Raw genomic sequence first — 13503 nt, 5'->3', positions numbered from 1 at the left:
CATCCGGCCACTCGATTTCGACACCAAATCCAAGATGGCAGCCGAACTTGACGTGATGGCCAACTGGGTCACGGACGGCTACGCGAACAATGGTATTCCACGAGGTCGATACGAAATCCCTGGTATGTTGTCGGCACATGACCCCTCCCTTTCTGGGTAGATTATACTTTGTCAGCCAAGCTGTCTGATGGGGATGCTGGTGGCATGATCAAGCGTTGTCTTGCCTGTTCCAAATTCCAGTTGAAGATATGCACCCTCAAACGACGTGAAATTCGTCTCGTTCCCCAAACGACTTGCAGGAAGTGTGCAGTTCTTTCGTTCTCTAGCATGATAGGAGCTAGGTCACTAACCTGAGAGATTCATTATAGACATTATCCTTGGAGGACCTTACACCCGCAAGATTCGAGTTATTTCGATCGGTGCCGGCATCACAGGCATTCTCAACTCGTACCAGTTTCAAAAAAACCTCAAAAATATCGAGCATGTCGTTTACGAGAAGAACCCTGACATTGGAGGCACATGGCTTGAGAATAGATACCCTGGTATGAGAGGCATCGTACGCGGCCTTAGCTCAGATTCTCTAACTTATGGTTCTCCAGGCTGCGCCTGTGACATTCCAAGCCATGCTTATACCTACGGATTTGCGCTGAATGTAAGTAAGATCTCAGGAAGAAGAAGAAGAAGAAGAAGTCTCCTCGGGGCGTCCGTTCCAATAACTAATTTCGACGTCCTCATACCTAGCCCGATTGGCCACGATTCTTTTCGTATGCACCCGATATCTGGCAATATCTGAATAAGGTTTGCGAGGTCTGGGGACTCCGCAAATATATGACCTTTTCTACTAAGGTCATTGGCTGTTATTGGCAGCAGGAGACGGGAGAGTGGCTCGTGAAGCTCGAGCAGACTAATCCTGACGGAAGCAAGCGCCAATACGAAGATCGATGCCATATGCTAATCCAGGGGACTGGGGTTCTAAATACTCCTCAATGGCCTAACATTAAGGGCATAGAGAAGTTCAAAGGGAGGCTTATCCACACTGCCATGTGGCCGCAAGATTATCAGTCCGAAGAATGGAAGAAAGACCGCGTGGCTGTTATCGGATCGGGAGTAAGTCTAAAGCTGTTCCTATAGACACGATTCTCACCTTATTTCTCAGGCCTCAAGTATTCAAACCGTTCCAGCGATACAACCGCACGTGAAAAGTTTGGATATATTTGTGCGAACGGGTGAGAAATCCTCAAATATATCGAAATCGTTATACACTATATCCCAGCTACCAAGCTAATATCAACCACATCCAGGTGTCTGGTTCATTCAAATCGCAGACAACTATGGCGCAAACCATGAATATACCGACGAGCTAAAAGCAGAGCTCCGTGATCCCTATAAACTTGTCGAGCATGCTAAGTCTATCGAAGACCAGGTCAACAGCATATGGGGTATCTTCTACAGCAAATCAAAGGCTCAAGCTGACGCTCAAGAGGCGTTGAAGAAGCGCTTCGCGTCGATGGTAAAAGATGAAAAACTAATCGCCGGGTTCACTCCCAAGTTTGGGATTGGATGTCGCAGGGTTACCCCAGGAGATCCTTATATTGAGTACGAGACTCCCCATCCCCTCCTCTCTGCAAATTCAAACTATCTCTGAACGAAGACCGAAAAACCAATAGGGCGATTCAAAAACCGAACGTCAATGTACATTTTACTCCTGTGGTGGAGATCAATGAGACCGGGGCTATTGGAGCTGATGGCATTCATCGCGAAGTCGACACTATTGTCTGTGCTACCGGCTTCGACGTCTCGTATCGCCCTCAGTTTCCTCTCGTCGGTCAAAGCGGCTTTGACTTGCGCGAGAAGTGGAAAATTTGCCCCGAAGGCTATCTCGGTCTAGCAGTCCCCGGCTTTCCGAACTTTCTAATCTTTACTGGTCCGAACTGGCCAGTCGAAACTGGCGGTATTATGGGACCACTATCCTTCGTCTCAAAGTATACTCAAGCGATGATAAGGAAACTACAGACAGAGTATATTTGCAGCATTGCCCCGAAGCAGGGTATTACCGATATGTTCAATGAGCATTGTCAAGAGTGGATGCGACATACTGTGTGGACTGAAGACTGTCGATCTTGGTAAGTGAATCTCTGGACCTATCAGATATATCGAGACTATTTATCACGAGATGATTCTTACCGAGCGCAGGTATAAAAATAATGAGACAGGGCGCGTGAACGCTGTTTGGCCAGGCTCATCCCTTCACTATATGGAGGCTATCAAGACGCCAAGGTGGGAAGACTATGAAATCCAATATCTAGGTCCGGCGAAGGAGAATCCGTGGGCGTACCTAGGTATGGGCACAGTGCCAGCTCTTGTACAGAAAGGGGATGTTTCACCCTACTTGAACGTTGAGCATCTTGACCCGAAATGGATGGAAGCAGCCCATATCGATGCTCAGAAAATTTACGAGACTAGGATGGCTGAGCTCCGGTCCAAGTATGAAGAGCAGCAAAAGAAGAGCAGGAACAGTGTTGAGAAAGCCTCCGTTGTATAAATTGCTAAATGCAGATACTAGTACAGCCGTTCAACTAAGGTTCTTAAGCTCCTTCCTCCCATGCAGACCCTGGCGATTGAGAAGGCTGTCCTTGAGCATTCTATGTACTTGAAAGGCAATATCGTGGGAAATGTTTCCTAATCCGAGGACTGTAGCGGGGCTCAACTTGCCGTTCCTCCTTTTGCGAAGATTCAGCTCTCCAGCGAGCCGTGTCTGCGCCCGCCTGATCCCTCACAACGCCCAAGCTAAGTTAACAGTCTAGACTGCCAAGGACCGAAGGTAGTTACAAGGTCGACGTCTTCAGCCAGCCATCTCAAGGTGGTTTCCAGTGTGCATCGAGCACTAACGCAGGTTTTCGCACCTCGTCTGAAGAGCTGAACCTGCAGATAAGTAGGTTCTCATCCGTGTCATTAATGGATTCAAATGAACGACGTCTAGATACGGCAAAGGTAATTGACCAGGTGGCCCAACACTCACTTTCGACCACCGTCAACTGATCGAGATTCGTGAGGAGCCGACAACGGGCACACATTGAAACGCCACATTCATTCTGATGTTCCGCCATCCCAGTCTCCTCTCTTAACCGCTACCAGAGCATATCCAGGCCCGAAGCTATTAGGTGGAGCAAGCGCTGGGTTACACATGGCTTGGAAGACGGCAGCTGACCAAATAATGCCGCATTCAGCTGAATGCTTTTATTGACCACCAGGCGTTCAGTTCAACAGTAGTGCCCAACTGGCCTGAAACTGGCTGGTATAGCCAGTGATAAGCATGCTGCATGCATTGAGCTGAAACTGTTCTGTGAGTTCAATTGACTCCCGGTCTATTCCGCACCTACTCTCTCCTATACAGAAACATCCTCCCTTTTTCTTTACTAAATCTGTCCCAAAGAGCTTTCAACGCCCGAGGCCTCTATGCTTTCAGCATTCATTCGTGCTTTCCCAGGCATCATCAGACAGCTCGGATCTCCTGGGTCAATATTTGCAATCATGGTTAACAGGGTCGGGAACTGGTTGCCTGATAATCCCATCGTCCTCAGAAAATGGGTCAACAAGAAAGCGCAAGTCATTTTTCTATGACATGGTCGTCGCTGACCCCCAGCTGTACATGCTCTTCAACGAAATGCTGGCCGAAGTGCCCGCCAAGTACAAGAACGACCTGCCGGGCACCCCGAGATTTGAGACCTCAAGACGTTGTTCAACGCTTTCGACTCCATACTGACAAAGGCACCTTCCTGGGACAGCTCTGCACAGGTCGGCACGCCCATCAACGCCGTGCTCGACTGGCCGATGGGCTCCAAAGTCGGCTTTGCGGCGTTTCTGAATCCCGAAGTCAATCAGCAGTTCCAGAAGATGTTGACTGCTTGGGCAGGTTTTCTGGTCAGTGACAAGTCGACAGGCACACTGAACAGCGGCCAAGGCGGTTGGTTCTCGCAGACGGCGCTGAATAGCCCTCACATGGTGGATTCCGCCGAGAGCTTTGGCGTCGACATCACCAAGCCAGCGGGCCGGTTTACGTCGTGGGACAACTTCTTCACGCGAGAGTTCTTGCCCCATCGCCGCCCCGTTGCCTCCCCGGACGACCTCAGCATCATTGTGAGCGCCGCCGAGCCACTCCCTTCGCCTTCCAGCGGAACGTCAAACTCCACGACACCTTTTGGCTCAAGGACCAGAATTACTCGCTCGCTCACATGCTGGACAACGACCCCCGCGCCGAGCAATTCGCGGGCAGGACCGTATACCAGGCATTCCTCAGCGCCGGCAGCTACCATCGCTTCCACGTCCCAGTCTCCGGGCACATCGTCGATCCGCCCGCCATTGTCGCCAGGACGTACTACTCCAAGCCGCTGCTCACGGGATTCAGCCCCAACAGCGGGCCTGCAGACCCGGATCCCGGCGCGGACGAGGCCTCTCAGGGGTACATCTCGGCGGTGGCGACGCGGGCCGTCGTCTTCATCGAAGCCGACAACAAGGACATCGGCCTCATGGCCATGATCCTGGTGGGCATGGCCCAGGTCTCGTCGATCGAAATCACCATGCCGCCCCAAAAGAACTTCGTCAAGGGCGAACAGCTGGGCATGTTCCACTTCGGCGGCTCCACGCACTGTCTGTGCTTCCGGCCCGGCGTGATCCTGCAGTTCAAGTTCCCCGACGATATCCCCGGTCCGAACAACACGATCCAGTGGCCGGTCAGCAGCGCGCTTGCCACCGTGGTTGCGCCCACCACCACTGCCTAGATGTTAAAGGGACGTATGAGTCGGGACGAGCGCCCAATCTCTGTCAACCGACGACATTGGATCGTATGGGATGTGTACTCGGTGGTTTGGGCCTGGCGTTGAGTTGATTCTCTTTTCTTGTCCTCTCGGCAGAGGTCTTGATAGTAATGAGGAGTGACTGAACATCTCATTTTTGTCTAATTACTATCGACTTTCCCATTCATTTGAGCGCCACAAGGCTCTTATGGAAGGGCCAGGGGGACTATTTCTGGGAACCCTCCCTCGCGCCAGAGACACAAGCGCACGTCGTGCCGGGCCCATCACGCTCATGAAGACCGACTCGTTCTCGCAGGGTCGAGGAGGCAACGTGCCGTGGTGCACTTCCAGAAAACCCCCCTAGAGCCTCGTTTTGGGTCCTCGTTAAAACTTGACGGTCTGGAGGAGGGACGACCTTTGGGCCACACGCCCCGATATGGTCAGTAAGGTGAGCTGGCCCAGCCGGCCCTGAGCCGACGTTGAGCCGGACGCGAGCCAGCCTGAGCAAAAGCGGCGCGAGGTCACGTGGGACAGAAGGGGAACGAGCGTCGAGATTCCGGCCATGAAACAGGTATATTCGTTGTTTTTACCCTTTGTGGTCGTCGCAGTTTAAGATCTCATGAATGACTCCACTCGGGCTTCTTTTTCTCCGCGAATGCTTTCATTCCAATCTTCTGGTCCTTGCTGCCGAACAGTGAATGGAAGATGCGGCGTTCATACTCGACACCTTCCCGAACACCCAAGTCTTGGCTCTTGTTGACCACCTCTTTGGCAGCAATCACAGCGACCCGCGAGTAGCTTGCAATTTTGGCGGCAGAGTCCAAGGCACCTTCAAGAACCTCTTTGTTCCCGCCATCAAACGCTTTTGCAGCCAAGCCGTGCTTTTCAGCTTCTTCACCACTGAAGTTATTGCCTGTCAGGATCAGCTCCATGGCCTTGCTCTTTCCGAAGGCCGCAGTCAGCCTTTGTGAGCCTCCAGCTCCTGGAATGGTCCCCAGTTTGATTTCGGGCTGTCCGAAATTGGCCGTCTTTGTGCAGTATAGAATATCGCACATCATGGCAAGCTCGCACCCTCCTCCAAGTGCATGACCCGAGACTGCAGCAATTACAGGTTTCCGGAGCGTTGTCATGAAAGACCAAGGAGCGATAAAGTTGTTGACATAGGCGTCGGAGAAGGTTAAAGGTGCCATTTCCTTAATGTCCGCTCCAGCTGCATGATAAATCAGCTGTTGTCCTTTTCCTGTAGGCGATCATTCCTTACCTGCAAAAGCCTTGTCACTTCCCGTTAAGACTATGGCACCAATCTCTTTGTCCTCTTCATATTTCTTCAAGGCATCGTTCAATTCGACGAATAGGGCACTGGAGAGGGCATTGAGTGCTTTCGGTCTGTTTAGGGTGACTGTGAAGAGAAACACGTGGTTAGCATAAATCACGCCAACGCGAAAGTAGCGGTTCGAGGCAAGCAGACATACTTAGACCAACGCCAGGCCTGGGCGATGAGGTTAAGATGTTCTCATAGCTGCTTGAGGTGGATTGAAAGCGGACCAGCCGTGGGAGTGTTCGGGGCGCAGAGGCCAGGGCAGCGACAGGTCTTGACAGCACTCGTAAGGAAGACATGTTCAGAAGCAAGAACGTAGGTGAGAAGGCGAGGGAATCTAATGTCCTCCAGGACGATCGGCCAGCTCTGTACATTACAGGTTACTTTTTGATCTGCAGCTTCGTCCCAGCTTCATCCGTCCACAACCCGCTTATCCTCGGTTGATCCTCCGCAATTCACGTCGACGTCGAGGCCAATCCCGACGATTCGCCTGGTGCACGTGATAATATCCGAGTGTGAGGCGCAGTCACTCCTCGTGCCACTTGGACTCGAGCCACAGTGATTTTCGTGATTCTCGACTCCACCCAACAACTGCGGCCGCAGGGCAAAAAGACGCCAGCCTGGAAGCAAAAAAGACGTGGCTTCAACATTCAGACCTCAACAATTCACCAGGCTGTCAACGTTGGTTTCTTATCTATCTGTCTAACTGTGTTTGCTGGAAAGACGGCATCTGTGCGAAGACCGTCTTTCCCTTCAGCACAATCTCTTTCGTCTTGTGAAGACGCCGGCGCATGCGCAGACCTTACGTTTCCTCATCTCTACCGACAACTGTTGCCACTATGGACGGGCCTGAGCCTGACACGACTCCTTTCGACGCGATCTCTGCACAGAGCAACAAATTGTTGAGAGTAAGTCGAGCTGTCTCCAGCACGATGCGTGACGGACTAACAAAACCTTCCCACAGCAATATCAAACCTACCTCGACAAGTCCACCCCCTACGTCTCCTATCGTTGGTGTGCTACCGGGGCGCTACTCGTCCTCTTCTTCCTCCGGATAATCGTCGCTCAAGGCTGGTACATTGTCGCGTACTGTCTCGGCATTTACCTACTCAACTTGTTCCTTGCCTTTCTTCAGCCCAAATTCGACCCAAGCTTGTCGCAGGATGAAGGTATAGAAGATGGCGAGGGCTCTGAATTGCCAACGAAACAGGATGACGAGTTCAGACCATTCATCAGAAGGTTGCCTGAGTTCAAGTTCTGGCACGCCGCGACCAGAGCTGTCACCATTTCCTTCTTCTGCAGTTGGTTCGAGATCTTCAATCTACCCGTCTTCTGGCCCGTGTTAGTCATGTACTGGTTGATCCTCTTTTCTTTGACGAGTAAGTCCAGCGGTGAATGATTGCCTGATACGTTGGACCTGACAAGGCATTAGTGAGACGGCAGATTCAGCATATGATCAAGTACCGTTATGTTCCATTTTCCTTTGGCAAGGCCAAATACTCCGGCAAATGATGAATAGGATCGCTGTTGATGAGCAAATGACTCTTGATTTGGGAGATAGAGGGGCCATCTAGTTCAACCCGAGAAGGCGTACAACAAGTTCCTGCAGGATGTACAGTACGAGTTGGGATGGTCTACCATGTGATTGAGATTGACGACGAAAGCTTCCACAGACCTAATTAATCCATCGTCAACAAAAGAGTTCTTTACGATCGAAAGCTGACACTTTGGGGCCAGTAGATTCAATTTCGAACCTTCTTTCTTTCATACTACGGACGCGCATGCCGTTGAGTGCCTTTGCTTACTTTCTTTCGTCTTTCTGTGATGCTGTGAGCCAACAGGCGCTTCTCGCTCTTTCGAATTGACGCGTCTACACTAGGTATCTCAACAGGGCGCACACTGGGGGCATTCTGGATGGAGACCCTCATGATACCGTCGCGAAAGGCTCCACGCCCTCCTGGTGCCGAAAAGCTCTGTGTGGACACGCTCCAAGATTCAGTAACAAGGTCATCTACAATCCTAAGTCGTCTCACTGACGCGGTCTGAATCGCTGGGGTTGTAGCCCATCATGGATTCCGGCTCCTACCTAATGTCATTGACGCCCGGGCTCAAGAAGGCTTCGAGAAACTTTACGCTTCGATTCACCTATCGAACGATCGAGTGATGGATTCTGCGACTTCACGTGTGCCCAATTCTCAAACGCTATTAATCGTTGCGCACAATGGATCTCCGCTAACCGGCTAAGAGAGGCAGAGTCTCGCGGACAAGATCTGGCCTCATGTCTAACAAGTGAACAAGAGCTTTGTTGGCCATGGAAAGATTGCTAAGGACTATATCCTGTTTACAACTCCTGACAAACCTTTGCCGCGTGCTGGAAAGGGCACAATCCAGAGGCAGCGAGCCGTGGATTTGTACAAGCAGGAGGCTGACGCATTCTATGACGAGAAATCGACCACTAAGAGAGGCCCGGCAACGAGCCGGAATACATTTGACCTTGCTACACTGGAAACCACTCAAGCATCACTTCAAGTATCACTTCAAGCTTACATTGCACAAGGGTTCGACTTGGATTGGCTCAAACTTGACGACGATTTCTTCAACCAAGGGGGTGACTCCCTGCAGACATTGACCCTCTTACGCGCGATCAATGACTCCATTGCGATCGGTCACGATGCGATAGATGTCAAACAGGTCTATAAAAACCCTACCATTCGAAAACTCGCCGCATCCCTTCATTCGGATGCTCCACGTCCTCGAGAGGATGACGATGATATCGACTCTTGGATCCAAATGCAGCAGATATTCCACTTGCTTTCTCCAAAACTACACAACGGCAGAGTACAAAACATATCGTCGCCTCCACGGTTGGAGCTGAACCACCTGAAGACGGAACGTTCGGCGTCTGCCTCGGACACGGACGGCATTCCTCCTCTACCATTCGAGACTTCCGCATCACTGGAGAAGGGCCCCAGTGACAAGAGCAGTGCCTATGATGCCTTACAGGACAAGAATTTTCTGATATCAATGATACCGCCCGATGGAGGCTCTATTGCCTGAACGCAGGTACCAGCGTCTTTCCCCATCAATATGAATACCTTTGGCCTGGTGAATAGTTCTGGCGACTACCAAGCAATCTATCAGGCGGAGGCCTTGTTGTCATACTCTGGATCTCAGATTGCCTGGATTGGCAATGCAGTGTGCTCGACAGGGCTTGTTTGAGAAGCATCCATTATAGTCAGCTATCGTCATTTACGCCTGGTACCGGTTCGCCTCCAGGTTGTGGGGGGCCGAATTCAGGCGTGCCAGGCTGAAGCCCCTGAACGCAGCAGTCCACGTCAGTCTGAGCATTCTGATGGATAACTTATGCTTTCAGCAGGATATTCGTTGCGCCTGCACATTGTGGAAGATTGTCATGCCGATGGGCTACAAGCATGGGTCGTCCCCACAACATGGCTGCGACTGGCAATCAAAAGGGAAGAAGGCTGAGGTGATCGCTACGAGCTGTCTTGGGCTGAATGCTTAAGTTAGGATGCTGAACCATGCTTCTGCCAACCAGGTAAATCCAACTTCCACTCCTCGTTAAATGCGCCATGCCATCAGGTATCAGTGGCCGAAACACGGGCCCAAGTCGCCGTGCTGACTTGATCACAGCCGCTGCCATTAGATAATAAAGAGGAAAAATGCGGAATACCGTTCACTGCTCGACTGGTTCGAGGTCTACCCTTGCATTCAACGGGTATCCGCTCCACCGGAACTTCGTCGGACCACGCGACATATAGCGCATCTCTTTCCGCCACCCAAATCTCTACCAGCGCCCAAAAACCAATTTTCTCAAGGTCGACCCTCATCCGTGCAACTCGTCAGCAATGGCTGAGGTAAATTCACCGCATATGCAGCTTGACCTGGTCATGCATACCGCCGTGGACTTTACAGCTCTGCGGGGCGCCGGTATAGGCGTGGTGCAGGAAGCCGAGTGCCCATCGACGGGTGCTATCCGAAACGATCGAATCCCTGGCCAAGAGCAGAAACATAGCTACTCACGCCATGACCTTGTGATGAATAACATCAAGACCAAAACAAGAGCTCACATGCTCGCCATGATACATGCTTTGGGTTTTGCTCATCGGACGATCAAGAGATACCCGAAAGCACTTCAGCCGCGAAAAGTTACCATTTTATCGGATTTACCTGGTACCGTGAAACTCGTCAACCATCATATCAGTCACCATAAACCCCCCAAGACCGATAGCCTTCGGAACATAGCCAGCACGAAAGACCGCGCCCTCCTCAAAAAAAATTGTCTCCAGAGTCCGTAAGCTTTCACATCTTAGCATAACGGTCGCCACAGTCGCCTCTTATAGAAGGGACAAAGCGGGGAAAAGGGCAAGGACACTAGCAAAGCAACGTGGTCGCAAATCTCTGAAAAGTCGTCGTGGGTCGCAGTTCGTCAATTCTCCACCCGAGGCAGACGAGGCAGACGAGGCAAAGGAAGGTACAGAGCTCACGAAGCCACCGAACCTCCTTCCAAGGGTCGAAACCGACGAGTGAGGCGGCAGAACAGCCAGGCTTGCACATCGCCCGCTGACGGTCCACCTGGAAGCCCTGCATTGCACATCCTATGGTCGATTGCGGAAGCCATTGTGCTTCTTCAAAATATATACTACGGTCTCAAGGGTAAATAGTGTAATGAAACTCGCTTAACCGGGGTACAAAACAGTTGCCGCTTGAATCGTCGAAGTAGCAGTTAGTACCGCATTAAACAGGAGGCCCTCCTGCCATACAAATTGTCCTCGCTGCTGTCTGTCCTCGAATGGCATCCTAGCGCCAAACTACACGATTTAGCAGTGAGACCATAGTACCTCGAACCTCGCACGACCTCCAGGGGTTATTGCTTGACCTCCGGCCCTTACTCGCGGGCTTCTGCTTTTCGTGCTTGAGTTTCTTGCCATTTCGTCTTACATCTTCGCGCGGACGGGGTGATTGGCAATACCTCTGGCAAGCGAGATATACTACCACAACACTGATAAGACATTGTTGTGTCGTTCCAGAGGTATGCCACAGGACCATGCCAAGTGCAGAGGATGTAATCCATGGAGGGCTTCCCAAGCCTGGCAAAGTCTCTTTGTACCGGAAGATGTCATCATGCCCGTTGACCTTTTCTGATCTCCTCGTCTTTGCTAGAAGGAAACATGCTCTTAACTACGAGGCGCCCAACTCCTCGCTGTACCGAGCTCCTTGTTGGGGAAGTAATTGTGGCACAGTCGTGGCATGAACATGTCTGGTTGCAGAATGTAACTGGGATATTGACTATCATTCTCGTTCGAAGCTCAAAATGGATATCATGTCTATAGTCAAAGCATCAATTGCCATTTCAGAAAGTCATTCGCCGATCCACACACAGTAATGACCAATTTCAATCCCCCAAAAGCCCACAATCTCACACATTCTCAACGTTGATTGACCTTCTCTTTTCCATTGCCTCAAATGTCCCAACATCAGTGACATCACCAATAATGGTTCCCCGTCGTTCATCGACGTACCCAATCTTCGTCTCCCGGAAACCATCCAGCTCCTTTCTGCAGACAGTGTTCAGGTAGATGGGGAACACAAAGCTGACGAAGAAACCGCACAGTGGCACGCACATCGCCAAATGGTAAGACTTGAAGTTGTCGGCCGCAAGGCCAGTCAATGCTGGGAAAAGAGCTCCTCCAGAGACAGCGGCAACGATCCAGGAAGATCCTCTCTTGGTATGGCGGCCCAGCCCTCGGATTGACAGGGTGAAGATGGTTGGAAAAATGCACGACTCGAAGAACAAAACCAAGGATAGCATAGCAACACCACCCTCGCCTTGAACTCCCATAGCACATGCAACAAAGACCATGATCATAGTCATGAAGACCATCAGTACAAGACGCGGCTTGACAAACATGAAGAGCCCTGCAGCGGCGAAACGACCGATGGCAAACAATGACTGGCCAATGGCGTATCGGTCAGATGCTTGTGCCTCCGTGATGCCAGCCGATTCCTGGGCGTATCTGATGAACTGCGAAGCAACCGCGACTTGGGCGCCCACGTAGGTGAATTGTGCAGCCACGCCAAAGAACAGCTTGTACTGCTTACTGAGTGGCTTCTCTTCATATCCAGTAAGATCTGCGCACTGCTCAGCCTGGAGAGCCATATCGGCATCGGTGACCTCGGGCAATGGAGTAAAGAAGAAGACCACCGCAAGAAGGAAGACAAACGCTGCGATGCCGACGTATGTCCATTGAACGTGAGAGAGGTCGGTAGAGTGCGTGTCCTTGAAAAAAACTCGAGAGGCCAGAAGGGGTGCCACAACAGAGCCGACAGCCTGGAAAGATTGAGAGAGCTCAAGACGGAACTCGGACAATCTCGGAGGACCGCAAGTCGCAATGTACGGGTTGGCAGACGTTTCGAGCGTTGAAAGCCCGCTCCCGACAATGAACAAGCTGCCACAGAAGCCTCCGAAGGATTTATAGACTGCCGAAGGCCAAAACATCAAAGCACCAACCCCGTAGATGCAGAGACCTGTCATGAAAGTGACACGATAGCCAAACTTTCGGACAATCCAGCCGGAGTATGTCAGAGGGCCAATGAAGTAAGCACCAAAATAAGCGCCTTGCAGACCACCTGCTTTTGCAGCTGTAATGTTGAGCGATGTTTGGAATTTTGCATTGAGAACGTCGAGCAATCCGTAGGCGAACCCCCACAAGAAGAATAAGACCGTGACCAGGGTGACGGGGAAGATCGATTGTTTGACTGTAAGAGCAGAAGCACCGGTCAGGCCTTTATTGGCCACGCTCCTGCGCCGTTGGTTGGCAATGGCCTCAGCATTGGATGCCTGGCGTTCGGTGATGGCTTCGTGATCCATGTTGTTCGTGTCAAGGCACTATAGAAAAGAAGGTAAGACAGCTTGTTATATACGCTGAGAGCTCAAATAATTCGAGCTATTCAGAAGAGGGAGGCCTGGTTGTTGCTCGAGATGAAGATCGAGACCTGTGGGAAGCATGCCCTCTTTATAAACATCCCAACGAGCCAGATAGATGGTATGTTCTCTGGGCGAGTCTCGAATATGTCGTCAAGTACTTCCGTCTGGTCTGAGAACAAGCCATAATGGACCTATCACTGCGATGAGTGACCAGCTCATCCTTGTCAGGGAGTCAGCTGTCGCCAGAGCTCAAGATGTCAAGCAGTAATTCACGGGTGATCTTTACAAAGAGTTTGACCGAAAAGCCTCCTGAAGAGGGGCTGGAGCCAATTGAAGGGAAGCTATCACGAGTTCACCGCTGCAATTGGAAAGAGCGTCCAACAGGAGTCCTCTGCCCAGAAGATGCGCTCCACACAGTAAATTCCATCGAGTTTAAACGATTGGTT

General features: G+C 51.3%; 7 protein-coding genes across 7 annotated transcripts; 5 read left to right on the top strand and 2 right to left on the bottom strand.

Moving 5' to 3' along the window:
* Positions 1–34: 34 nt before the first annotated feature.
* PV05_01185 (uncharacterized protein) lies at positions 35–2542 on the top strand (the record flags this gene model as incomplete). Its single annotated transcript, XM_013466148.1, has 8 exons — positions 35–122; positions 369–542; positions 600–652; positions 742–1107; positions 1157–1226; positions 1302–1596; positions 1668–2123; positions 2194–2542. The coding sequence occupies 8 exons, from the start codon at positions 35–37 to the stop codon at positions 2540–2542; spliced, it is 1851 nt and encodes a 616-aa protein (XP_013321602.1).
* Positions 2543–3831: 1289 nt separating this feature from the next.
* On the top strand, positions 3832–4778 carry PV05_01184 (uncharacterized protein; the record flags this gene model as incomplete). The annotated part of the gene is made up of 2 exons (XM_013466147.1): positions 3832–4137; positions 4173–4778. 2 exons carry the CDS (start codon positions 3832–3834, stop codon positions 4776–4778), a joined length of 912 nt encoding a protein of 303 aa, XP_013321601.1.
* Positions 4379–6532, bottom strand: PV05_01183 (uncharacterized protein). The gene is made up of 3 exons (XM_013466146.1): positions 6266–6532; positions 6055–6192; positions 4379–6003 (listed from the first exon to the last, which is right to left on the bottom strand). Exons 1-3 carry the CDS (start codon positions 6483–6485, stop codon positions 5411–5413), a joined length of 951 nt encoding a protein of 316 aa, XP_013321600.1. The 5' UTR covers positions 6486–6532; the 3' UTR covers positions 4379–5410.
* Positions 6533–6701: 169 nt separating this feature from the next.
* Positions 6702–7883, top strand: PV05_01182 (uncharacterized protein). The gene is made up of 3 exons (XM_013466145.1): positions 6702–7019; positions 7076–7490; positions 7544–7883. Exons 1-3 carry the CDS (start codon positions 6903–6905, stop codon positions 7621–7623), a joined length of 612 nt encoding a protein of 203 aa, XP_013321599.1. The 5' UTR covers positions 6702–6902; the 3' UTR covers positions 7624–7883.
* Positions 7884–8274: 391 nt separating this feature from the next.
* PV05_01181 (uncharacterized protein) lies at positions 8275–9168 on the top strand (the record flags this gene model as incomplete). Its single annotated transcript, XM_013466144.1, has 2 exons — positions 8275–8293; positions 8402–9168. The coding sequence occupies 2 exons, from the start codon at positions 8275–8277 to the stop codon at positions 9166–9168; spliced, it is 786 nt and encodes a 261-aa protein (XP_013321598.1).
* Positions 9169–9977: 809 nt separating this feature from the next.
* PV05_01180 (uncharacterized protein) lies at positions 9978–10659 on the top strand (the record flags this gene model as incomplete). The annotated part of the gene is made up of 2 exons (XM_013466143.1): positions 9978–10423; positions 10473–10659. 2 exons carry the CDS (start codon positions 9978–9980, stop codon positions 10657–10659), a joined length of 633 nt encoding a protein of 210 aa, XP_013321597.1.
* Positions 10660–11394: 735 nt separating this feature from the next.
* On the bottom strand, positions 11395–13495 carry PV05_01179 (uncharacterized protein). The gene has a single exon (XM_013466142.1). It carries the CDS (start codon positions 12998–13000, stop codon positions 11549–11551), a length of 1452 nt encoding a protein of 483 aa, XP_013321596.1. The 5' UTR covers positions 13001–13495; the 3' UTR covers positions 11395–11548.
* Positions 13496–13503: the final 8 nt, after the last annotated feature.

This window comes from Exophiala xenobiotica (genome assembly GCF_000835505.1).
Source record: "Exophiala xenobiotica strain CBS 118157 unplaced genomic scaffold supercont1.1, whole genome shotgun sequence".
NCBI lineage: Eukaryota > Fungi > Ascomycota > Eurotiomycetes > Chaetothyriales > Herpotrichiellaceae > Exophiala > Exophiala xenobiotica.
This window is presented reverse-complemented; position numbering and strand designations above follow the sequence as displayed.